The 26065-nt window shown below is 54.0% G+C and overlaps 1 protein-coding gene across 3 annotated transcripts in view; it reads left to right on the top strand.

The window, feature by feature from the left end:
- The window catches only part of ARHGAP26 (Rho GTPase activating protein 26), a 102618-nt gene that overhangs the window by 52156 nt on the left and 24397 nt on the right, over positions 1–26065 (top strand). For all 3 annotated transcript variants that reach the window (XM_058034798.1, XM_058034797.1, XM_058034799.1), the window contains exons 13-19: positions 1100–1165; positions 1859–1933; positions 6806–6893; positions 7974–8032; positions 8758–8863; positions 22018–22177; positions 23352–23490. In XM_058034798.1, coding sequence (XP_057890781.1) covers positions 1100–1165; positions 1859–1933; positions 6806–6893; positions 7974–8032; positions 8758–8863; positions 22018–22177; positions 23352–23490 — 693 coding nt within the window. The remainder of the gene's footprint in view (positions 1–1099; positions 1166–1858; positions 1934–6805; positions 6894–7973; positions 8033–8757; positions 8864–22017; positions 22178–23351; positions 23491–26065) is intronic.

The following is a 26065-nucleotide window of genomic DNA, read 5'->3' as shown; positions in this document are numbered from 1 at the left end:
GGGAGCCCTGAGGGTGCCCAGCAAAGGGCCCTGCAGCCTCTGCATTGTCCTCACGTGCTGTGGCACAGCCGTCTGCACTCCGTGCTTGTGTTGGCTCAGCACTGCAGCCTGCTTGCCCAGACAAACACAACGGAGCTGTTTTCCTTTGCACTGCTGTGGGTCCCCGTGCCACTCACCAGACAAAGCCCAGCCCCAGCACGGGGCTCGGAGCAAGGGATTAGGAAGGGCTGGAGCTGGCAGCTGCCCATGGGGCAGGGGAAAGGCAGGGAATGCCAGGGAGGGGAGCAGCACGTGCCTTGCAGAGGGCACTGCCAGCCTGGGCTCTGCTCCCTGCCTGCCCTGCCCTGCCCTGAACGGGCTGTGTCTGTCCCATCACAGCACCCCTGGGGTCTGGAATGGCTTTGCCCTCTCCCATCACAGCATTCCATGGGGTCTGCAGCCCGGGGTGGCTTTGCCCACCCTTCCCTCCCCTGTGGAAGGTTTTCCAACCCTTTCTCTATGGAGGAACTAATTTTCCATAACAAATAGCTGGGCAGTGTTTGCCAGGCAGTGGTGGAAAGCTCTCTGTGGGGTGAATTCTTCCAGCAGCTGTTGGGGTCCCTGGATTAGTGATTCCTTGAACTTAGAAGTGAAATCCTGCATTGGCACAGGGGAATTGAGTGGTACATCCCATTAACTCTCATTTTTTAGCTCTCACTCTTGGGCAGAGGCACGACACCTCATGTGCCATTTCAGGGATTTGTTGTGTCCAAATGTCCAATTTCATTTCTTTCCAAGCAACCCGTTGTCAACTTTCCAGACGGATTTGGGTTATCTCACCTTGATCCTAAATTAATTTTGTCCATCTGCAGTGGTAGCTGCCTGGCAGAGCCCAGGGCTTGGTTCAGAGGGATGTGGAGGCTGGAATGCAGATCAGTGGCTGTGTTTGCCCGGGTTACAGCTGGTACAATCTGCTGTACTTGTGTTACTGCCCTCATTTATCTCCTGCTGCTCTGGGCAGTGGTGCATTGCTGGGATGGTTCAGCAGGAGCCTGGTGCTCCCTGTGAGGGCCTGCCCTGCCCTGCCAGCTGCTCACCCTGCTCTCTGCCCTTCCTGCAGCTGCCCAGCTGGACAGCATCGGCTTCAGCATCATCAAGAAGTGCATCCACGCTGTGGAAACAAGAGGTAGGGCAGCCTCGGGCTGGGCTTGCTCTGGGGCAGCTGCTGGCAGGGGAGCAGTTGCTTTCCTGCCCTTTCCATGGACAGAATGACTCATGAGGCCTGGGACCCACATCAGATGAGCCCATGACGTGCTGGGGCTGATGAGAGAGGCGTTTGCCCCACGGCTGGGCCAGCAGGACTCACAGACATGGGGCAGGGTGAGCCAATAACACCCTGGGACAGGACCAAGGGGTGTTCACCTCAGCATCCTTCCTGCAGGAATGCTGCCAAGCACGTCCTCTCGTGTGGGATTGTGTCCCCAGAACCTCTGTGAGGCTCCTTGGGCACAGGTGGGGTTGTCCCAGCCCTGCAGGGGCAGGTCAGATGCAGAGGGCTCAGACCTCAACCTGAAGAACTTGGCACAGTAAAATTTTCCCAGATTACCCTGGTTAAGTGCAGATCCTGCTTGGGGCTGCCATGGCTGTGGGAAGGGGAAAAGAGTGCTCAGATCCTTGTTCCTGAGCTAACTGGGGTGACAGTTCTAATGAAAGGATATGTGAAAACCTCGATATCAACCCCAAATTTTACCATCTTCTGTGGCTTTGTGTTTGATAGGTGAGAGGGTTTCATGGGCTTTGCTGTTTGAGAAGGCAGAGGAGTGGAAGCAATGTCAGCAGCCCTTGTGACCCTGTGCTAACAGGTTCCTTGTTTCCCCAGGGATCAATGAGCAGGGGCTCTACCGGATCGTGGGCGTGAACTCCCGGGTGCAGAAGCTGCTGAGCATCCTGATGGGTGAGTGGATGGAATTTGTAAAGGCTGTGCTGCTCTGAGGCCTTGCCAAGCTGCAGCAGGGGCTCCTCTCAGGGTCCCTAATGGTGGTGACTGTGCCCTTAGGACCGTGTTGAAGGCAGGAGGTGCTGGGCACCGTGGGCAGGTGTGAAGGTAGGACAGGACTCGTGTGGCACTGCCTTCACCAGGCCCTGCTGCAGTCACTGGTGTCCTGCTCACACATGCTCTGGGCTCTGGCAGCCTTCCCAAATGCAAACCCAAATCTTCAAAGAAATAGCTGAAAGCTTTGGCTTTTCATCTCCTATCTGCCCCCTTGTTCCCAGCACCCTTTGAAATGATTTTCTCTGGATGTTGCATGCTGCCTGTGGCTGTTCTTGCTTTCCCCACGGACTTTCTTGTGCCTGTTTATCTCAGCCTTGCCCAGAGTTTTCCAGCATGTTTCCCTCATGACTGAGGCCTTGGATCCTGCAGTTCTGGATGCTCCAAGCTGCTGGCTCTTGGCACAGCAGAGCTCTGCTCTGGCTGTGGGGACAGAACCATTTCAGCCCTGACCTCACAGGCAGCGTTTCCATCCCACAGCTGCAGCCCTGGACCAGTCTGTCCGTCTGTCCAGACATGCCTGAGACACAGCAGTGGAGGAGAGAGCAGAGCTGGGCTGGAGCAGGGCAGCTGCCCTTGGCCAGTCCTGTGTGGTGCTGCTCAGACTTGGCAAAAGCACAGATGAAATAGCTGCAGGAATAGGGAAACAAATGCTCACTAATTTGTTAGTGCCCTGTTGAATGTGTCTGTTACTCCTTGGGAAGATGTGTGGCATTTCTGGTCATCTTCTTTCCCTGCACTTATCTTTATTCCTACATGATTTCCTTTTCCTTGTCCTCACAAAACTCCAGTGCTCCTTTGCATATTTCTTCTCGCAGAAGGTTTTCATCTGTTGTGTTTCAGCATCTTTTCCTTCTCCAATTCCTCCTTGTTTTGCCACCATTAAGGTGTTCAGTGAGCAGAGCCCATGGTGGCTGTCACAGCTGTCAGTGTTAACCTCTGGAAAACAGATAATGCAGGTGACTGGAGTGGGAGGGCACAGCTCCAAATCGGGGTGCAGGGCACCTCTTTGCTCTCGTGGCATTTGGAAAGTTCACATTTGCAGTCACGAGACTGGAGGCAGGTGCTGTTATTAGAGGAGTTTGGCACAGGCTGGGGATGTGAAGGTGCCCTGCAGGGCTGTGGGGAGCCAGCAGTGTCCTGTGGCACCCAGGGTGGGCACGGGGACAGCGCCAGGGTGGGCACGGGGACATTCCTGCTGACAGGAACGGCCTGGCTTGGTGCCCCGGGACAGGTCCTGGCAGGTCACAGGCAGGCCCTCAGTGATGCCCATCACCAAATCCCGCAGGTGGCAGGGCCACGGACCCCTTCTCCTGTCACGGAGGTGCCAGTGCTGGTGTCAGCCCCCAGGCTGTGACAGATGGCAGAACTGGCCTGGGTGAGGAGCTCTGCCGAGCTGGGAGCGATTCAGTTCTGGACAGCATCCAGCATCCATTATCTCCTCAGCCACCGAAGCCACTCAGCTGTTGCCCCTGTGTCTCATAAGGAGGTGATAAATGGCTGGTGCTTTTCCTTTGTCCTGGTGTGTCCTCCTTGGCTGCTGGGGCTGGAAGCCCTGCTGGAGGCAGTCAGGGCTGGCACTGGGACCCCTTTTGGGAATCCCCCATGGTGTCCATTCTTGGGCTGCTTTGCAAACCCACAAGTCCATAATTTCTCCAAATTGTGGGGGATTAAATCTCCATCACCCTCGGTGTGTTTGGGCTGTGTGTGGAGTCAGTGTCACAGGAAACGTGTCCCTTGTCAAACCCATCTGTTCTCGCTGCCCTCGGGCTCCCCGTGAATGGAGGAGCCAAGCTGTGCTCCCACTGTCAGGTTTCCCTTATATTTAGAAATGAATGTGGGCAGCCTCGCTGCTGCACATAGAGCTGAAATGGCAAAAAGATCGAGTTTCCCTGAGCTGCTGTCAGGGCACTGCTGGGAGGGGCTTTGGCAGGGGGTGCTGCAGGAGGACACGGCTGGGCAGGGGCAGCCCCAGCCCCTGGCTTGGCTTTCAGGGCAGATCGTGTCGGGGTCTGGGTTGGGGCGATGCACTGGGGGTGCTCCCAGGGCTGGTGGGGGCAGATCCTCTCCCCAGCATCCACTGGTACCACGTGCCACCAAAATGAGGACAAGTAATGGGACAAAACCCCACAAATAACCACACTCTCACCAGTGGGAGCTCCCATGAGAGGGTTTATTGTGGCACTGTGGGGCCCCAGCAGGGCTGAGCTCTGCAGAGGGTGAGTTACAGCATCTGATCTGCTCCTGCTCCTTTGCCACGTGGGCTCCTTCCAGCCCCTGACCGCTGGGATTTAGGAAATCTCTCCCTGATAATCCCACTGGGGTGATGGTGATGAGGTGCTGCCCCTCACCCTGGAGAAATGGTGGGAGGCACCAGATCAGGGGTTGGCAGCAGGGTTAAAGCAGCTGCAGGGTTAGTGCTGGCCCTGGCTGTGGGTGCTCTTCCAGCCCTGGTTCCACGTGCCCCAGTTCCTGTGGAAGTGTGTCCTTGTGGGAGGCAGGGCTGGCACAGCCCCTGCCTGGGGACAGATGCTGCAGCTGCTGCAGCTCCTTGCAGCCTCATAAATGTGAAGGTCAAGGGGAGCTGATTAACTGCTCTGAGCCCTTTCATGGGACCGACTGTGGAATTTCACCTCGTGTTCAGTGATCCTGCCTAGAAACTGCTGCCTGAGCCTTTGCAAAGACACACTGTTTGTTCTGCTTTGGGTAAAAAGTTTCTTGTAAAAAAAAGATGGAACTTCTGGGGGGTTTTGTTCGTTTTTATTTTTTTTACTATGCCGAACTTATCTTGACTCCTTATCTTAAAATTCTCTCCTTGCAAAGGCAGTGCTGTAGGAAGTTTCCTGGGCACTGAGTCAGGAGAATGGAGGTCATTTGTGTGATTGCTGACACATACATGATCTTTGTGTGAATATGCATTTCTTATGTATTTACCTTTCCAAGCTGCCTCTTGATGTTTTTTTTAAATTAAAATAAACCCTTTGCCCTGAGGGAAAGCTGAGCTCTATTCGCAGCATTCCTTTAAGTAGGTTAAAAACTGCCCAATGCTTACGCGGGGCTTTAAAACTCAGGAGTACATTGTTTGTGCATGTGGAGGGGCAAAAAGGCCCTGAGCTGGGCCCGTGGGAGCAGGTGGTGTTGGCAGCTGGGGCTGTGTCACCCTGGGCCTTGGGGACAGTGGCAGCCCTGGCTCCCAGGCTCCACAGGCACACCTGGCACTGTCTGTGTCACCCTGGGCCTTGGGGACAGTGGCAGCCCTGGCTCCCAGGCTCCACAGGCACACCTGGCACTGTCTGTGTCACCCTGGGCCTTGGGGACAGTGGCAGCCCTGGCTCCCAGGCTCCACAGGCACACCTGGCACAGGGGGGACCCACACCAGGGACCCCCGCAGGGAGGTTCAGCTGGGAGCAGGATCCTGGCTGAGTTTCCAGATGGAGTCAGCAAAGACCATTGGAGCAGCATCCAGGCAGGAGAGATCAGCACATGGGGCACTTCCATGCTGGGCTTTCCATGGCCTTGGCTTGGTGCTCCTGGCCTTGGCTGGGTGCTCCTGGCCTAGGTTTGATGTTCCTGGCCTCAGTTTGGTATTCCTGGCCTTGGTTTGGTTCTCCTGGCCTCATTTTGGCACTCCTGGCCTTGGCTTGATGTTCCTGGCCTTGGTTTGATGTTCCTGGCCTCAGTTTGGTATTCCTGGCCTTGGTTTGGTTCTCCTGGCCTCATTTTGGCACTCCTGGCCTTGGCTTGGTGTTCCTGGCTTCAGTTTGGTGCTCCTGGCGTTGGTTGGGGTTCCTGGCCTTGGCTTGGTGCTCCTGGCCTTGGTTGCATGTTCCTGGCCTTGGCTGGGTGCTCCTGGCCTAGGTTTGATGTACCTGGCCTTGCCTTTTGGTGCTCCTGGTCTTGGTTTGGTGTTCCTGGCTTCAGTTTGGTGCTCCTGGCCTTGGTTTGGTGCTCCTGGCCTTGGCTGGGAGCTGTCACCATCTGGGTGTCAATGCTGTGCCTGAGCCCACTGTCCCTGGCCTGGTGGTGGCTCTGCAGGTGACTGTGCAGGTGACTAACCCTAACCCTAACCCAGGTGACTGTGCAGGTGACTAACCCTAACCCTAACCCAGGTGGCTGTGCAGGTGACTGTGCAGGTGACTAAGCCTAACCCTAACCCTAACCCAGGTGGCTGTGCAGGTGACTGTGCAGGTGACTAACCCTAACCCTAACCCAGGTGACTGTGCAGGTGACTAACCCTAACCCTAACCCAGGTGGCTGTGCAGGTGACTGTGCAGGTGACTAAGCCTAACCCTAACCCTAACCCAGGTGGCTGTGCAGGTGACTGTGCAGGTGACTAACCCTAACCCTAACCCAGGTGACTGTGCAGGTGACTAACCCTAACCCAACCCAGGTGACTGTGCAGGGGGCTGTGGCTGTGTTTGCCAGCCAAGGGCTGGGTGGCGCGGTGGCTGCAGGGTGACAGTGCTGCCCATTGTGGGGAGGAGGGTCCCTGGTCCCTGTGTCTGTGCCTGGCTGTCACTGCTGTGCCCGGTGTCCTGCACACTCCAAGCCACACTGCGCTGTCCTTGCTCAGGATGGAGGATTCCCTTTTCCTTCTCTTGTCCCGTGTCGCTGAGTCTGGCCTGTCCTGCAGCCCCACACCCCTGCAGACGTGTCCTGAGCTGGGAATAGCAATAAAATGGGGTGTGATGGTCTCCCCACACAGCTGAGCTGGCACCAGCTGGAATTGTCTTCAGTTTCCTTGAGTTCCTGTTTTTTTCTGGTCTTTTTCCATAGATCCCAAGACAGCCACAGAGACAGACACAGAGATCTGTGCAGAGTGGGAGATCAAGACCATTACCAGTGCACTGAAAACGTACCTGAGGTAAGGAGAAGAGCCTCACCTGGCTTCAGGAGGGGTTTGGTGCTGGCCTGGCATTTTACTGCCTGTTATTGCAGACCCTTAACAACAGCACTTTTATAGAAACAGAGCAGAAACTGCTCTTAGGGAATTTATTCTGGCTTTTCCCTGGCTTTTTCCTGGCTTTCCAGTATGTTTGAGTAGGATCTGGAGAACACACTCAGCTCTGACAGATACACATATTATACAGACATGATTTAAAAAGCTCATTCTTGCATCCCCTGCCTTGATTAAAGCTTTTCCCTGAGCTTTTCCCAGTGGACTCCCACCTTCTGAGCACGTGGCAGAAGGGCAGGGCCGTGCTGTGTAAGGGCAGGGGCTGAGGAGCTTCTCCAGAACTGGTGCTGAGCTTTATTGTAGCTCTGATTTGTGTGTGTCAGGCAGGCCAGTATCGTCCTGGGGATCTTCCCAACAGTGTTGGGTGTTGGCAGGCAGCAGCATCTCATTATCCACAACGTGCTCCTACCTGTTGTGACCGCAGCTCCTCGCTCTCAGCGACTGCTGTGTGCAGGGTTGTGTTTGAGGGAGCACAAGAGAGAGCCTAAATCCAATTAGGGTGATAAGGGTAATTAGCCTGGTGGATCTCAGCCTAGAAAATCACAGAATTTTGCATGATTGGCAACCTTTGCTCCAGAGTCTGAACTGTTGGCTAAGCAAAGAGGAATGTGGGCAGCACCAGTGTGTCCCTCTGAAGGGATGCAGCAGTGGGAGGGGACAATGGGAATGGGGATTGGGAAAGTTTTACAGCTAGGCTTGTTTATCTTTTCAATTTCTTTTCAAAGTTCCTTGGAAGTCATGGGCTCAGCAATGCACTGAAGCTGTGTTACTGAAGGAATGCTAAAATTAAAGATTAATTTAGTGGTGAATAAATCAAAGGTCCTTGCATAGATCTTACTCCTTCTGATGGGGGAATTAATTAGAGTTGGTGTTGCTTAATTCTGCCCTTTTCAAAACGGAGCTGAGTTTATTGTAGGGGCAAAGCTTTCTCAGTGTGGATTGTGTTCCTCAGATGTGTTTTGTGCCTGTTTCCTTTTTATCTTCCAGAATGCTCCCGGGGCCCCTGATGATGTACCAGTTTCAAAGGAGCTTCATCAAAGCAGCGAGTGAGTCTGTTGGTGTTTGTGGCTCCCACAGAGGAGCCTCTCTGCCTGTGGCTGTGATCCCCCTGCCCTGCTGCCTCCCCAGGGCTGGTCCTGGCCAGCAGAGCAGGGCTGGAGCAGGGCAGGCTGGTGTTGGGGGTGACAGAGGAAGAGGAGGGAGCGCGGGCAGTGCCAGGAGTGGTGCTGGTGGAGGCTCCTGTGGTTGGGACCATTGGCTGCTGTTGAACTGCACCATAGGGTGTGGGGGGCTTTGAGGGGCTCCCTGCTGCTTCACACATCTGGGCCATGCCTCCTTCACTGCCCAGGGGAAGGGGCTTTGCTGGGAGCAGGGGATTTTCTGTTGGCAGTTGTGCAGCCTGTGGATATCGGAGTGGGATGTCAGGAGGGCCCTGTGACCCATGGCCATGGCAGTGCTGGCCTCCTCCAGCAGCTCCCACTTGGCACCATGGACCCCAGCAGCCTGTGGAGCTCCAGCCTGGCCTGCACTGGGCACACTGAACACGGGGATGTGCCCATATTCCCATCCCTGGAATCGCTCTGGTTGCAGGCAGCCCTGCCCTGCTCACCGTGCTGTTCACGTGGTGTCTGCTCTCAGCTCCCTGCAGCATCTGCAGTGCCTGGCTGTGGGATGGAGAAGCTCCCTGGGATGTCTGTCAGGGACAGTGTTAGGCCTCTTCCCATAACAGCCCCCTAATGTGGAGATAAATCATCTTCTGTTCCCCATGCAGAGCTAGAGAATCAGGAGTCCAGGGTGTCGGAGATCCACAGCCTCGTTCATCGGCTCCCAGAGAAAAACAGGCAGATGCTGCACTTGCTCATGAACCATTTGGCAAAGTACGTTTATGACTGATGTGTTTTTCTCTCCTTTTTCCATTTCCTCTGAAAGTTAATAGTGGTGGAAAAGTTTCCTTGTGTGTGTGTGGTGTTGAGTCATTTCTGGTTGGCAACGGGAAACCCGTGTGTGAGTGAACCGAGGGCCGAGAGAGTGAGAGGGGTGGGAGGGAGGATGAGGGAGGGAGGGAGGGATGAAGGACAGGAGCTGCCCAGCCAGCCCCCCAGCCCCATGGCAGCACCAGGAACCCATTCCCTGCTGGGAACCTTGTGTTGCTTTGGATGGCCTGCACTGGATTTGGCTCCCCAGGCTGCCCAGGAGGCAGAGCGGAGCTGAAGCTCCTCACGTGGTTTCAGAGCAAACCTGCCATTGAAGGACTAAAAGTGATTTCTTTAAGCAACAAATGACTGCTCTGGGGCGTATTTTCTGCTTTTCTGCACCCTGATGAATCAATATTTTTGTGTTGCCTTGAAACTTTGCGAAGGCGAAGGAATGGGATAATTTTTTTTCTTTCGGTGGTAGAGCTGACCTGTAATTTCCCATCTTCTTCCTGCTCCTGCAGGTTCCCATGGAAACCTTTGATTAGTGTTTTAGAAGTGAAAGCATCATCAGGTGTTTGTGGCAGCCTCAAGGCTGCAGGGTTGGACCTGCCCTTGCTGTTTGCACCAGTGCTGCAGGAGCAGCAGGGCTGGGAGAGCTGGGGAGTGACTTAATTGGGATAACTGCTCAGGAGGAGATCTGCAAGAATCCAAGTTATCTGCTTTAAAGAAAAAATAACAGATGATGCTTGAAATAGTCTTAAACACAACTCCAGATGCTTTCTCGTCACCAGATCTTGTGTCTGCTCCGTGGGGTCCTGGCAAGGCTGTTAGAAACCAAATGGCTGCTTTAGGTGTTGGTTTCAAACCTTCTGCATTTGCAGCCTGAAGCCAAGGCCCCATGGTTCCAGGTGCACCCATCAGCCAGATGGGATTGCCCAGAGCAGCTGTGGCTGCCCCTGGGTCCCTGCAAGTGTCCCAGGCCAGGGTGGATGGGGCTTGGAGCAGCCTGGGATAGTGGGAGGTGTCCCTGCCCATGGCAAGGAGTGGAACTGGGTGAGCTTTAAGGTCCCTTCCCACCCAAAGTGGGTGATTTTGTATGTGCAGGGAATCTGTAATTGCTTCAGTGTTTTCCATCTAAAGAAAAGCCTGGTGATGGAATAGAGATGTGGAGTCAGGTTTACAGTGGGGTTTGTGCTGCTTTAGTGGGGAAGGAATTCAAACCAAACAAACAGTGTGTGTGGTGGTGTGTGCTATTTTAGGAAGAGAAACAGCTCATAGTGTTATTTAATAGGAAAAAAATTATCTCAGAGAAGGGCAGGAAGCTGAGGAGCGAGAGCCTGCTGAGCTCCCCAGCCCTGGTGCCATTCCTGGGGGATCCTGGGCTGGGGGGGCAGAGACACAGCCAGCCCAGGTGTGGGCTCACAGCATCCCTCTGGGGCTGCTCCTGCAGCTCCTGCTCTGATCAGGAGCAGCATTCTGATCCAGGAGTGCCCATTGCCCTGATCCAGGAGCAGCATTCTGATCCAGGAGCAGCATTCTGATCCAGGAGCTGTGCCCATTGCCCTGATCCAGGAGTGCCCATTGCCCTGATCCAGGAGCTGTGCCCATTGCCCTGACCCAGGAGCATTTCCCTAATCCAGGAGCATTGCCCTGATCTGGCAGTGCCCATTGCCCTGATCCAGGAGCAGCATTCTGATCCAAGAGTGCCCATTGCCCTGATCCAGGAGCTGTGTTCTGTCCAGGGACAGTGCCCTGATCCAGGAGTGCCCATGGGGCAGCCAGGGCCAGGGTTTGTGTCCATTACTCTCTAAAAGAGCTGCTTGAGGCTGCAGTGCCACTGAGCCAGATTCCAGACAAGAATGGAGAGAAAGCTTCACATCTGCAGCAGATGTTTGCAGGGAGGGGCCGTGCTGCCCCGGGGATGCTGCAGAGGGTGGGACCTGCTGGGTCTGGTGCTGCTGAGAGCAGGGCACCCACAGCCAGCAGGTCACAGCCCAGGGCCTCTGGCTGCCCCTGCCAAGCTGGGCTGCCCTGCTTGCAGGGGTTTGTCTCATCTGTTTCTGTCTGGGTTTTTTATTTTAAGTAATGTATGAATAATCAAGATTTGCATGTTTATCAGATGAGCTAAAAAAATATTTCTCACAGTCTTGCTGTGGAGATTTCTGACACTAAAACCAGAACTTGGGCTGAGTCGGTCAAGTAAAGAAGGAGCCTGTCCTGGGTGGTTTCTGACTTCTGTTTTTGGGGTGTACGTGCTCTGCTGCACTGGTGGGGGATGTGGGGCTCCTCATGTGATGAAGCTGCAGTTTTTATTAGCAGTAATGAAACTGGTAAGAAAACTGAAATGTTCAAAAATAGCAATTATTAAGCCCAGTATCAGACAGGATGAGTGCCTTGGAGGTGGTTCAGCAGTGCCCTTCCCCATGTGGTGGGTCCCATGGCAGCTGGGGCCACAGAATTGGGGTGCAGATAGAGGGGCACAGAGGAGTGAGAGGACAAATCTCAGGAACAGGCACAGACAGGGTAGAGGAAGAGGAGCTTTTTGATAGACAATTATTTCAATTTCTGCCTCTTACTGCATCTCCAAGCCCATTTGTGCTGCCTTCTGCCTCATGCCCACATGTCCAGGCAGTTGTTCACCATGGCCCAGGGAGCAGGAGCTGTCCCCATCCCTGCTCCTTTAGCTTTCCAGCCTGAGCCAGTCTGGGATTCTGTGATTAAACCAATTTGTTTTAATGCCAGATAAGTCAAAGTGAAACAAGGTGCCTGTGGTGCTGCTGGGCTGGTGGTTGCTGTGCCAGGGCTGCTGCTGGAGTGGAGCTGGTTGCAGAAAATTGCCATTTTTGTCAGTGGAGCTGCAATATCATCCCTGTCTCCTTCTTTTGTAGTGTACTTTCTCACCCAGGAGTCAATGCTGTGGAGGTGCAGAGCAGGGGGATTTCACTCTGATTACATTTCAAGCATTTAGGGAATTATTTTTCATGCATGGCCATAATTTGACACCTGAGCTTTGCTTTGTTCTTGTGGCAGCAAGTCCGGGTTCCCCAGCACAGATGGTGCCAGGCTCATGCCCCTTCTGTGGGGCTCCCAGGCCCTTCTGTGGGTTGGCATCACTGCCCCACACACCCCCTGATCCATTTACCCCCCGCTCTTGTGCCAAGGTCAGGCCATGGAGGAGGCTGCAGCCGAGCTGGGTGTGCGTGTGTTTAGCAGAATTAATTATCTCTAATCACTCCCAGCTGTGGCCTGGCCAACCCTGGCTGGTTCCCTTTGGTTTTGCTGTGGCAGGGTTTTCTAGTTTACGTGTTTTAACCAAGATGACAGCGATTGTTATCTCCTGCACAAATTGTTTGCTGTTTATCAGGGACTTGGTTTCCATGGGCTCTGCAGGGCAGCTGCTCATGGGGATCCAGCAAAACCCTCCTTGGGGCAGGGGCTGGACGTGGAGCCTGGCGTGTTCTGGAGGGCTCGCTGCTCAACCAGGGATTGCTGGCAAAGGAGGAGGAGAAGAAATTCCTCCAGGTCTTGTGCCTGGAAATGAAGCAGGGTTTGTTCTGCTCAGCAGGAGCTGCTGCAGTGCCCACCACGCTGCCCCTGTGCCCAGCAGCTCCAGGAGCCTGCAGGGCACCTGTGCAGGGCCAGGGTGGCTGCTTTCCCCCAGCAGTGTGCTTTTCCCTGGGCTGCTTTCCCCCAAGGTGCAGCAGCAAGGAGGCGGACACCTCTTGGCACAGCAGGTCTGATTTCATCCCCGTGGCAGCTGTTTATGCTGCTGGCTGGTAACTATTCATTGCCTTGATTTATGTATTGCTTCCAGTAAGTCATTCTTGTCCAGGACGTTCTGGAAATTTCCACCAGCCGCTGAGGCCTCTGAGATGCCCCTCTCTCGTGGGCTGCCAGAAGCAAGCGGGGAGCTGTGTCTGAGCTGGTGTGCCTGGGCCAGGCAATGGACCTCCTTGCTGCCTTTGGGAATGCCATTTTTATGCCCAGTGCCTGTTTCTGCTCCCTTTGGGTCATGGCAGTGCTGGATCCAGGCAAAGCCATGGAGTTCAAGTGACCCAAAGGATCTGGGTGCTCCTGTGGGTGGTAAAAGGGAGGTGATGTGGAAGGAGACTCCCTGTAGGCACATGCTGCCTTGCAGGGCAGGGAGAATCCTGCCTGGGGCTTGCCTGTCCTGGGTCAGGTTCATGCTCTGCTCTTTTACCCCTTTTCATTTTTCCCTGGTTGGAACGCGTTGGGCTTTGAGGTCCCTTCCAACCCAACCCATTGTGTTGTTCCGCAATTCTATGGTTTGTGCTCTGGAGCTGGAGGTGCCGGAGCCTTGTGGGGAGCAGCAGCACCTTTGGTTTCCCCTTTGCTCTCCTCTCCCTCAGGTGTTTTGGTGGAGGAGTCGCTGATGCTTCCGCAGAGGCGAGACAGCCCTGCAGGACTCTGTGCCTGCCCTTGCCAGCTCTGCCTCCCTCTCACTCCTCTGCTTTTGTTTTTAATATAAGATACTGGATTCTGCAGAATTACAAACCACCACAAAAAGCCCTGTAGGTGTACGCTGGGTTTTTTGGGCTTGGCTTCCTGTAATGTGTAAATTAGCTAAAGGTTTTGTTCTGCTTCTGCAAATGAACTTTTAACCCCCTCTGTCTGGATTGTCCCTGGAGCAGCTGTGTGGGTGCTGGTAGCTTTTCCTTCCACGCTTCTCTAAAAGCTCCTTGTATTTCATGCAGGCTCTTCAGCTTTTAGCTGGAGGGAAATGTGCCCCAGAGCCTGCAGTCCCTTGTTGGGTTCTTTTGCACCCACATCCTGCACAGGACTCAAGTCTGGAGATGGGATAATGGGGTCTTGGACTAAAGCTGGCATCACCAGCCTGGCATGATGATTCAGCAGCTCATAACAAAGCACCTGCTGGGCTTGCTGGGGAGTTTCTGTGGTTTACCATCTCTGCTGAGCTCCTCCTGGATCTCCAGGAGCAGCACCAGGCATTTTGCATTTCTCAAGTGTGAATTCTTGTGGGCTTGTGCCTGAGCATGGTGTTGTTGGGTAGAAGTTGTTGATAGCACATAATTTTTTAATTGCTTATCACAGTGAAACTGAAACTGGATATGGAAAGAGATTGAATTGAGAGTGAGCAAGAGATTTCCAATAACTGATTGGGGTCTCCCTGGTGATGTCTGCACCGTCCCCGCAGACAGAGTGGGATGGAGATGCTTCACGAGCACGTCCTTTGATGGCTCTGTATGAGCAGACCCAGAACCAAACTCAGATAGAGAGATTTTAGTCAGACAGTCTTTCAGCAGAAGAAAGGAGACTGGAAATCACCATTTATCATGCCAAGATATCTTTGAGCTGCAGTTTTTGCCAGGATGCTTGAGCGATCCCTGGCCTGCAGAATCACAGAAAGGTTGGGGCTAGGAGGGACATTTAAAGGCCATCTCGTTCCAGCCCATGTGTGTGTGGCAGGGGGCTCAGAACTGGGGGAGTGAGGGCTGTTTCCAGTCATTGGGCAACACCTTGTCCCACTGGTGAAGGTGAGAGAAGCATTTTTCCTGCTGTTCACATCCTTAATTCTGAAAGCTCCTTATTCCTACATTCCCTTTCTTCCAGCACTATCTTCTAGGAATGCAGTATTGTGGAGGGATGAGCTCCAACCTTGCATTTGTGATGTGAATGAGCTCCAAAATACCTCTAAGGGACAAGTCAGCCCTCCTCTGCTGCTCTTCCTTTGTTTGCTGCACTCGTGCGAAGGTGCAGGTGTGCTCTGGCACCTCCTGCACGTGGCCCTGTGACTGCCTCTGGCTTGGAATGGTTCTGTGGGGATGTGGGAGCTGCACTGCTCACCCCAGTGCTGCTGCTGCCGGGAGGCTCTCTGGGAGCCCGTTTGCTTTGGCTCTGTTCCATGCAGCAGGTTGTAGCTCTGGTGTGGCACTCGCCGTGCCGGCACATCTTTCAAAGGGCTCCTTGTTAACCCAGAGCTGCTCTGTCGGGCTCTGCTTGCCCTGCTGGCCAGGGGGGGTTGTTATTGCAGTGTCACAGCACCACTGAGGTCTGGTTTTGGAGGAAAAGCTGCCCCTGCAGCAGGGCTTTGCTGAGGCTCTGGCACTGGGGTACAGTGGCACGGTTTGCAGCCATGGCAGGCCCTGTTCCAGCCCCCTCCTGGGGTGTTTGAGCCTGAGGCCCCTTTGCTGGCTGTGTTTGTGCAGGTGGAAACCATGGTGACATTTCACATCAGCTCTGGCTGTGCCTGTGGTTCTCACCAGCCTGTCAGTGGAAACCTGCAGTGCTGCCTTGCTGGGCACAGGGAATTGCCAGCCCGGTGCTGCTCAGCCCTGGGCTGAGGGTTGGTGAGCAGGCTGGGCTCGCTCTGAGGTCCCCCCTCCAGCTCAGCTTGCCCAGAGCTGCAGAGGATGGCTTTGGAAACCCCTGTGGCCCAGTCTGGGATGCCTGAGCCGCAGCAGCGTTGAGCTCCCTGCGTGTTTCCCTGCAAGTCGCAGCACGTTTGGTATTCACACTGATGTGGCTCGCTGATACTGAGCCTCACATTTGGCCTCCGTGTCTTCTCAGTGCAACATGAGCCCTTTTTTTTTTTTTGCTGGGAGTGAACCCAAGCATCCAGCTGTGGCCAGATCCACCCAGGAGAAAGAGCAAGTCTTGTTGGAGCAAGTCAGAGCGCCCAGGATCAGCGCAGGCACAGCTCTGGTCCCAGCCGAGCAGGGAGCCCGAGAGCAGTGAGGGGTTTGCATTCAGCAAGCTTCCCCTTGTCTTCACCGGGAGGTTTTGTCATTCCTTGGTGATCTGTCCTCCTTCTGGATCCACTGGCCTCCATGTGCATTGCTCAGGCTTGGCTCTGCTCTCTGGAGCAGTGGGGCTGGGGAGGCTGCAGAGCTGTGAGCCCACAGCTCAAACCTGCCTGCAGACAGTGGGCTTTGCCCACACTCCCCATGGTCCCAGTGGGCTTTGCCCACACTCTCCATGGTCCCAGTGGGCTTTGTCCACACTCCCCATGGTCCCAGTGGGCTTTGCTCACATTCCCCGTGGTCCCAGTGGGCTTTGTCCACACTCCCCATGATCCCAGTGGGCTTTGCCCACTCTCCATGGTCCCAGTGGGCATTGCCCACACTCCCCATGGTCCCAGCTCCCACTGTGTGCCTGAGTGAGCCCAGGTTGCTGCTGCTGCTCCGGGCTCCTCTGGCCCTTGCAGAGCCCCCTGCACCCAGAGCAGCCTGAGGCAGGCAGGGATGTGCTGGATAAGCAGGCAGGATGGAGGGATGGTGGTGCAGGGTGGGAGTGTGGCCTTCTGTGCCTGTGTGCTCTGCCTTGGGCATCATGCAATGCTTGAATTTGGAAAAACCCACCAAGATCATCATCTCCGTTCCCCCAGCACTGCCAAGGCCACCACTACCCCGTGTCCCCAGGTGCCACATCCACGTGGCTTTTGAACACAAGATGAAGCAGAGCTGGTTGTGCTCCCTGCTTCTCCATGGCTGTCTGCCAGCAGCCACTGCAGACCAGTGTCCCTGTCACCTCCTGCCATGCACATGTGCCTTTTAGGAATGTGTGATTGACTGATTTAGCTGCCAGGCACACCAGTGGGTGCTGCTGCAGCTGGAATTGCATCACTGGTTTCACCAGCTCTGTGCTGGGTGCCAGTCACACATTCCTGCAATAAACACCTGCTGCAGTCCCAGCCATCAGACACATTCCCAGCTGGGAACCCACCCTGGCTTTGGGTGAGAAGTGAGACACCCCAGGGAGCTGCAGGGCTGCCATCTCTGGGGACAGGCTCCAGCAGCCCCTGGAGAGGGGAGAGCCTGAGGGGTGCCCACCCAGCCCCTCTGCACTCATCAGTCACAGCCCAGTTAAACCCAGTAATGTGCAAAATGCACCCAGGACATCTCCCAGAGCTCATTGGATTGTATCCCACAAATGCCCCCAGTTGTGTGTGCTCAGGCTGCCGTGTCCGTCTGTCTGTCTGTTCCTGGTGAGGTTAACAGGCTGGGAGTGGGGGCTGCTATCTGATAAATGCCCCCAGTTGTGCGTGTCCATTGTCTGTCTGTCCATTCCTGATGAGGTTTAACGGGCTGGGAGTGGGGGCTGCTGTCTGATAGACACCCTCAGCTGTGTGAGCTCAGGCCACTGTGTCCGTCTGTCTGTCCATTCCCGGTGAGGTTAGCGGCTGGGAGTGGGGGCTGCCAGGGCAGGGCTCCCAGCTGTGTGTGCTGCACAAAGCGCAGCCCTGCTGAGCCTCCCCAGGGGCAGAAGGGAGCTGTGGAAGGTCAGGAGCACAGGGCTGATGAGGAGCAGCTGAGGGAGCTGGGAAGGGGCTCAGCCTGGACAAAAGGAGGTTCAGGGGGGACCTTGTGGCTCTGCACAACTCCTGACAGAAGGCTGGAGGCAAGTGAGTGGCATTCAGCCTTTTCCTGGCTTACAAGTGACAGGACAAGAGGGAATGTCCTCACGTTGCAGGAGGGAAGGTTCAGGTTGGATACTAGGGAAAATTCCTTCCTTGAAAGGGTTGTCCAGCCCTGTCCCAGGCTGCCCAGGGTAGCAGTGCAGTCACCATTGCTGGAGGGACTTAAAACTGTGCAGATGTGGCACCTGAGGATATTGCTTAGTGGTGGCCTTGGCAGTGCTGGGGAACAGTTGGGTTTGATGATCTTGGGGGGCTTTTCCCACCTAAATGACTCCATGAGTTTTTGCAGATACTTTTATGGGAGCCAGGCTGGTGGCTCTGGTGCCACAGGTGCCTCTCCACCCACTGTGCTGCCTCTACTCCCTCTGCTTTTTACCTTCCCTGTATGTCCAGAGTCAAAGGTGTTCAATTTCTATCAAACTGCCCAAAACAGCCTCAATAATTTTGGGGATTGCTGGCTGTGTGACTGGCTTTTCACATTAAACAGATGCTCTTGTGGTGGTGGCAGACAGGGGATGGATTTTCACCTGTAGCAAGAGAAATGAGCTACATTATTTTCTGTCCTATGAGGAATTGCTAGGCCAGCCACAACAAGCACTTTGATTGCAAATGTTTGTCCCAGGCATGGAAATAGAAACACTCCAGACTTTCCTTTTGTTCCCTTCAGATGGTTGTTTGCTCAGGAGTTTTGTTCTGAATCAGGGAAGATATTTGAACTAATAATGGCACTTTTGGCTGAGATTCAGATACATGCATTCTATATATAAAATACGTGTTTATATATAAAATAAACAGACGGTAGTTTATACATACATATAAATACATCTATAAAATTCATGTAGGAAGTAATTCCAGCCATGGGAGGCAGGAGCTCTGTGGGAGCAGAGCCAGGAGCCCCTGTGGCACCCACAGGAGCTCCGACCACACTGGAACATTTTCTGTTCCCTGCTTCCCCTGCACTGAACCTTGGCTACCAATTACCCCGTATTAAATTGTGTTTGGTCATGGCAGTGATTACACAGTATCCAGGCAACCTGGGCATAATCTAATTTAACACCCAACATGGATTTACTCGGCTGCTGCTCGCCTTTGTTGTGCTGGAAGGGAGTGAGAAGTGAGTGGTGTGCAGGGACACCCTGGGCATGGCCTGGGGATGGATGGTGCTGCCTGGGCTGGGCAGGGCAGGGCTCTGTCCCAGTGACACCAGCTGGGTGCTGCCAGTACCCAGCACTGCCTGGGGATGGATGGTGTTCCATGGGCTGGGCAGGGCTCTGTCCCAGTGTCACCAGCTGGGTGCTGCCAGTGCCCAGCATGGCCTGGGGATGGATGGTGCTCCCTGGGCTGGGCAGGGCTCTGTCCCAGTGTCACCAGCTGGGTGCTGCCATTGCCCAGCACTGCCTGGGGATGGCCTGGGGACCAATGGTGCTCCCTGGGCTGGGCAGGGCTCTGTCCCAGTGTCACCAGCTGGGTGCTGCCAGTGCCCAGCATGGCCTGGGGATGGATGGTGCTCCATGGGCTGGGTGTCCCCAGGCTATGGCAGGGCTCTGTCCCAGCAGCACCATCTGGGTCCGATCTTGGTGGAGCTGCTGGCTGGGGAGGCAGTGCTGGGCACAGACCTTCCCCTGGCCCCAAGATCAAAGGGGCTCTGCATGTCCCACACCCCCAGGCTGATCTCCCCTGATCCCCAGGGAACCATCTGGGGATGGTTCTCTGCCAGGAGAAGGAGCAGCCCAGAGTCCCAAAGCCACTGTGAGCAGGAGGGAAGTGAGGAGGCTCTGCTCATTCCTCCATCAGTTGTTGCTTTCTCCTGTGCTGGAGGTCCTCCTGTAGAGTTGGGAGCAGAAAAAGGACCCATAGAAATCAATGATAGTGCATCAAGGGCTGGAAGGAAACAGCAGGTTAAAAGGAAAATACAGTGCCTGCTTGGAAAACTTGTAAAGAGCAGCTCAGGAATGGCACTGACAGTCCCTGCTGAAGAGCCCCAGCATTAAGCCCACTTTGGGCTGAGAACAGCCATCTTTAGAAACTGCAGCGTTATTTCCTAGTACAAAGGATGATGAAGAGCTATAATTTAGAGTGAATTATCCTGTGGGTAATGGATGGGGAATTTGAAGGATGTGAAAGGTGAATCATGTTTTGGAGCACAGCTGTGCTGACCTGCTACAGGGATGGCTATTGCTGGAAAAGTACCCGGGCTGCAGAGCAGGAGTTGGTGTGGCCCTGAGGTTTGTTCCAGAAAGGAGCTGGGTTGCGCAGCTGCAGGACAGCTCCAGGGGCAGAGCAAAGCTCCCTGAGCAGGGGGTGGTGCTGGAGGCGAGGGCAGCACCCGCGGGTGAGCGGGCAGCCCTGGGCTGGTGCTGTGGGACCATGTCCTGCCTGGGAAGCCATTAATAGCCCAGTCTGAAATAATTGCCAGGACCACGCTCAGCTGCCTCCCTGTAATGAGCTGATGACAGTGCAATTTATTAGAGTGATGTAGGACATGGTAACGGTAATGAGAAATGGAGGCACCTAATTTTGTGCGACTTAGATCAATTCAGTTGTTTTTTTTATAAATGAACATTGTTTTACTAACCACATAAGATCATTAAAATTATTATTTTATTAATGCTTCTGAAAGCCATTTGGACTGCAGCTGCGTTTTTCCCTATCCAATTAGGAGCATGTGAATGTGTGTCTGAAATGCAATTTTGCAATGCAAAACTGTTATTGGGGTTTGTGAGTGATGTGGGTGGGAGTGGGGGGTGGGTTTGTATTATTTAGTATTATTTATTGCTTGTATTATTTGTATTATTTAGTATTTAAGTATTATTTAGTATAAATTGTTTTTTATTGAACCTGTTCTGCCTCTCTTGCTGCTCCATGAGGTTGTGACTCCCTCAGGAGAGTTTGTTTCCCCTCCCAGCTCAGCAGTGCTGGCATGGCCATGAGCAGCTGGGTGAGCTCTTGGCTGTGGTGAGGATGAGGATGGGGATGGGGATGGGGATGGGGAGAGGCTCTGTGCCTGCCCAGGGCTGGGGATGGCCAGCCTGGCTGGGTGTGAGCAGCATGTTCCCCAGGGGTGAAATGTGCACCGGTGTGAAGCTCCTTGCCCAGGCAGTGGGTAGGGCTGGTGCTGCTGCTGGGGAAGCTAAACCAGCAGCCCTGAGCCCCCCTGAGATGTGCCCCTGCCTGCTGCCTGAGGAGCTGTGTGTAGGGATGAGTTCTTTGCTGGTTCAGGTGAGATTGAGATGGAAAAGGATGGAAAGCATCTTTTGTTTTTAGCCAGCCCTGGGCTTGCAGTGTGCTGAAATATGCTGAGCTTGCACACAAATGTCTTGACCCCAAGATCAATGTTAGAAACTCATGGCTGTAAATATTAGGGTCAGTCCAGCAAGGGAGTGTGAACCTCACTGTGTGCTGGCCTGCTGCATTTGTCCAGGGAAACAGGAGAGAAAGAAAATGAAAAGACACTAAAACTCCCTCAGGCTACAACTGTGTGAGCACACAGCCTGAAGCCACCACATTTCCTGGTTGAAGAGGTCAGGAGCCAACCACAAGAAAGACTCCTGGGGCTGCAGGGCTGCACTGCAGGTCACGGGCACACACGTGTCCCTGTGTGACCAACAGTGTCCAAGGGGCACACAGGTGTGACTCAGCAGTGTTTAAGGGGCACACAGGTGTCCCTGTGTGACTCAGGAGTGCCCAGAGTCACACAGGTGACCCAGCAGTGCCCAGGGGCACACACGTGTCCCTGTGTGACCAACAGTGTCCAAGGGGCACACAGGTGTGACTCAGCAGTGCCCAGGGGCACACAGGTGTGACTCAGCAGTGTTTAAGGGGCACACAGGTGTCCCTGTGTGACTCAGCAGTGCCCAGAGTCACACAGGTGACCCAGCAGTGCCCAGGGGCACACAGGTGTGACTCAGCAGTGCCCAAAAGGCACACAGGTGTGACTCAGAAGTGCCCAAGCATGCCTGCCTGTGTCCCTGCTGCTGTGTCCCTGGGGGTGAGGCAGAGCACAGGACGTGTCCCATTAGGCTGCTGGGGCTTTGCCCCTCTCAGACCAGGTGCCAGCTGCAGCTGCTCCAGGGTAACCCCTCAAACACCATGAGCAGGGTGCCTCATCCTCAGCGTGAGCTGCTTCATTTGCTGAGCTGCTCTGAGCCCTCCTGTGAGCTGAAAGAGGTGGAGGTGGTGAGGAGGAAGGCTTGGGTGTCCCTGGGTCCCCATCTTGTGCCAGGAGAAGGGAACACATGGGGATCTGGGGGCAAAGCCCCATCTTGGCCTCCCAGCAGCCTGGCTGGGCCAGAGGGGACTGACCTCTGGTGCTGGAATGGCTGGGAAGGAATTGGCCTTTGGAACATATGAGGTCACTCATTGAGTTGGAGAGCAGCATGTGTCAGAGGTCCAACAATTTGTTTTCAGAAGGGTTTTAAGCATTAATGATTCAAGATGTTTTCCTGGGAGGGGTTTGCAGCATGAGGCTCAGTGGCTGGCGCGGGGCTGAGGTTTTATGGGATTAGTCAGTTCATGGGGGCTGAGAGGTCCCCAGGAACACAACAGTTAAATTTGTACTTTTCCACATGGCTGAGCCTTCAAGGAGCTCACCAGGAGCGTGAAAAATGTAAACAGGGTTGTGAGCCTTGTGCCAGCCACGAGGCAGGGAGGGCAGGGAGGGGGTTCCCTGTGGATTAGTTCCATCACCTACTTCATTCTCCTTCTCTTTTTTTCCCAGAGTTGCAGATAATCACAAGCAGAACCTGATGACTGTTGCTAATCTGGGTGTGGTGTTTGGGCCGACGCTGCTTCGACCTCAAGAGGAAACCGTGGCTGCCATTATGGACATCAAATTCCAGAACATTGTGATTGAGATTTTAATAGAGAACCACGAGAAGGTAATGGCATCCCTGTGTGCCAGCATGGCTGTGATTCCATCACAGAAATTCCCTTTCTCCCCCTTCCCACTGTTTAATGGGAATTTGTCCTTGGTGTCAAGAGAGATGAGTGCTAAAGCAAACCAGTGAGATGCACACCTCAGCTGGCTCCTGCTTTGCTGACCAAATCCAGGTTTATCCAGTACTGGCTTTATCCACAGTGCTGATCTGAATCCTGATGCATTTGTGTTTGCTGGCCATGGATGTTGAGATCTGCAGTGGTGGCTCGGTGGGGCTGAGGTCCTGGCCAGCCCTCCCTGGCTACATGTGCTTTTTAAAAAATGCCATTTTCTTCTAAATGCAGCCAGTTCACTGATTATGATCTTTTCTTAGTCTGGTTTGGATTGGAAAGGAGTAACGGATCTGTGCATTTGGGCAGCGAAGGCAGAAGTAGAAAGCAGCTTGGCCTGGCTGGGGTGGCATCACGGCTCCAAGTCCACATAGTTCTGTCTTGAGCAGAGAGCTGTGCCAACGTGTGCTTTTCCTGTTGGGAAAGCCTGGCTGTGCCAGCTGTCTGTCTGGCAGGGGCAGGAGAGCAGGAAGGACACTGAGGAATGGGTTTAATGGACTCCCAGCAATAGAGAGAGGCTTTGAGAGAGCTGGTCTGGAGGGGTCACTGCCCTTCTCTGAGCCTGCGGGATCTAGAAAAGGAGCAGTACACAACCAAATATCAGCAACCAGCAAGGCTGCTGCCCTTTGGGCTCATGCAGTTTTAAAATTTCATCCCCTTGAGAAAAATGTGATTACTCAGTTTTCTGACAGCTGTAGCTGGAAGTTGCAAAGACTTTCCCAAGCTGGTCTGCAGCCGTGGGAGCGCGGGCGCCGGGGTCACGCAGTGGGGCACAGGGGGGACACTGCTGCCCTGCCTGGGCTGCCCATCATCACCTGCACCCCCAAAAAGTCAGCGGAGTGCCAGAGTTTTTAACAGCTTGCAATGTGCATCTTGGGTGAAAAAAGGAGGAGTGCAGGCAGAGTGGAAATGTGGAATTTAGGAATCTGTCCCCAAAACGTTGCCCTGTTGAGTGCATGTCCTCCTCAGAGGCTGCGCTGGGGAGTGGTGCAGCCCAGGCAGGTGGGCAGCTGTCCTGTTCCACGGGGTGATGCCAAAGAACAACTTGTTTATTATTTCTGACAGATATTTAACACGGTGCCAGAGGCTCCGGCGTCGAACTCGCAGCTGCTGTTATCGCGCAAGAAGAGCACGGAGTCGAAGCCTCCCTCGTGCAGCGAGCGCCCGCTGACGCTGTTCCACACGGCCCAGCCCAACGAGAAGCGTGAGTGCCTCCCTGCCTGCCTCCAGCTGTGCCCTAGCTGTGCCTCACAGACTGCCATTGCCTTGGCATTGCCCTGGCATTGCCCTGCCATCCCCTGCCACTGCCCTGCCACTGCCCTGCCACTGCCCTGCCACTGCCCTGCCATCCCCCTGGCATCCCCTGCCATTCCCCTGCAGTTTTCCTGCTGTCAGTGGAAGGGTTGATTCCATAACAGGGTCAGGCTTTGGTTTCCTCTGCTGTCGTGTTGGTGGGGAGTGGAATCTCTGCTGGCATCCAAGCCCTTAACTGGGGCTCTGCATGAGGCTGCCTTAGCACAGGATAAAGTGTTGCTGTCCCCTCCCCACCTGACGGGCCCCTGCGTGTCTCCTTCTCATGTTCCTGGGCCCGTCATCGCTGCCATCAGCTGCCAGGACGCGGTGCCACACCTTTGGCAAGGGCAGCCACCACAGGGCGGCCCTTTTGGGATGCCCTCGGGCACTTTGCCTTTTACAGACAGGAAAACTCGGCCAGGAGGTTCGGCATTTTCCTGAGGATTATGTACCGTGGCAGTTTAAAAGTGTTCGAGCTCATCTTTCCATTTCTGTCACTAATTGATGCTCCAGATATTTGGGTGAAAGAGCCAAGGCCCCAGCCCTGCTCATGGGGTGGCAGAAATGTGTCTGCTCAGGCTGTTGTTTCATGTTACAGAGTAAACCCAGTTCCCAGCTCTCTGGTCCTTCCTGCCCGTGTGCTCCTGGAGCCAGGCAGCTGCACGCAGGGAGCTCTCCCAGTTTGGTAAAAAAGCAGGAGAGACTCCTGGTGAGCAGGGCTGGGGATGGGCAGCTCCCCAGGGCACACAGAGTGGCTGCTGTGGGCTTTGCTGACTCCCCAAACACGTGGGTTTGTCTGATTAGGTTACTGTTAACTAGCAGGCACTCTCCTTTCGGAAAGATCCGCGTGGGTTTGAGGAAGCAGAGGTGCCCCGAGCGTGCTCTGGAAATGGTGTGGGACGACTCTCGGTGAAGCCTCAAATATCAAACGCTGCTTTTGAAAAGTTTCAGCCACAGTAATTCATCTGCTGCTAACTAAGCAGTGGCCTGTCAGCCTCCAGGCTCTCCATGTGCCACCCTCCCCGTGCCTGGAGAGGAACTGAGCTAATTTCTCTATTTCTGCATTTATTTATTCCCATGTGAAACAACATTTTCTTGGTATTCCTCCTGACAGTCTATAACCTCCTGTGTCTTTGGGAAGCCACTACTGTTTTATTTGCCTTCCCTGCTGCACATCACGAGAAATATGTGAGGTTTCCTTTCTTCTTCTTTTCTTCTTCCTTTCCTTTCTTACTGGTCTGGAGACAGACCAAGGCTCTGAAGTCAGGGTGAAACACAAGGGCTTAGGCAGCAGCTCAAGCCCAGCTGAGCAGCACAGAAATTGAAAGTTGAAATTGAAGCTAGAAGTGTTCTATAATGGGAGCAGGGTGCACAGTTTTTAAGACTGGGAGCAGTTTGACATAAAAAGAAGTGGAGTGGGACAGTGGATTTTCCATCACTTGAAACCTGTTCATCCAAGTCCAGTATCTTTCTATTTTCACTAGCATTCATCATACCAAGCTGTGTCTAAGTCAAAAATTATCATGTTCAGCACAACAGGGAGCAGATTAGATAATCATGATTAGTCTATGATTCTAGTGATTATTTTGTTGTTAAACATTTACGTTTTTATCCGCATCTGACCCAGGGAGTAGCTCTTGTGACACGAGTGTCACCAACACAGCAAACACCATTTCTTTATCAGTTCTTTTGTCATCCCCTCTCTGCTCCCTGGGGTCACTGTCACCAAGGTGCCCTGGGTCAGTTGTCAGGGTTCCTGGAGACAGAGCCTCTGGGGAGGCTCCAGTGGCTCTGCCTGCCTGACTTCCCACTAGAGACAGGAAGGTTGGGGAAGGGCTGAAAGGCTCTTTTCTCTGCAGGCTGGAAATGCTCTTGAGCTGATGGGCAGCTCTGCTCCTGCAGCTGTAAGACCAAATCAAATCTTCCAGCTAAGAATCCTTCACATGAGCTTCCAAAAACATGAAGCAAGGTACAGTTTCAGCCTTTTAACAAGGAGGAAATAAAACGAAGCAGGAGTTTCAGATTCTGCCATTCATCCCCCTGAGCTGAGGCACTCCCAGCTCTGTGGCTGACAAGGACTCCACTCTTGGCTGGTGGCTGCTCTGGAGATTAGAGGGACAATCCACACTGAGCTGCCAAGCTTATGGAGCTTATTCCCAGCCTCCAGACTTGGGCAGAAGATGTTTGTGAATAATGAGCTGGTGTCAGTGCACGCTCCAGGGGCTCAGGGCTCAGCACAGGCAGTTCCTGGCCTTGCCCAGCTGTGTACAGGTGGCCTCTCATGGCCTGCCTAAAACTTCCTCTGGCACATGCAAAAACAGAGGGATTTGAGGTTTTTAAGTCCTTAGACAACTTAATTTAGTTGTTTCTTCATCTGCTGGCTATCACATCTGCCTGTCAGTATTTGTGTGGAGGTCAGTACTCTGCTTTTCTTCACTTTTCCCTCTTTGTCTTCTGCATGGATCATCTTTTTCATCCCAGGGTGC

Source organism: Melospiza georgiana, chromosome 15 (assembly GCF_028018845.1).
Source record: "Melospiza georgiana isolate bMelGeo1 chromosome 15, bMelGeo1.pri, whole genome shotgun sequence".
Classification (NCBI taxonomy): Eukaryota; Metazoa; Chordata; class Aves; order Passeriformes; family Passerellidae; genus Melospiza; species Melospiza georgiana.
Note: the sequence above shows the minus strand (reverse complement) of the source record. Positions and strands in the feature narration are given on the sequence as shown.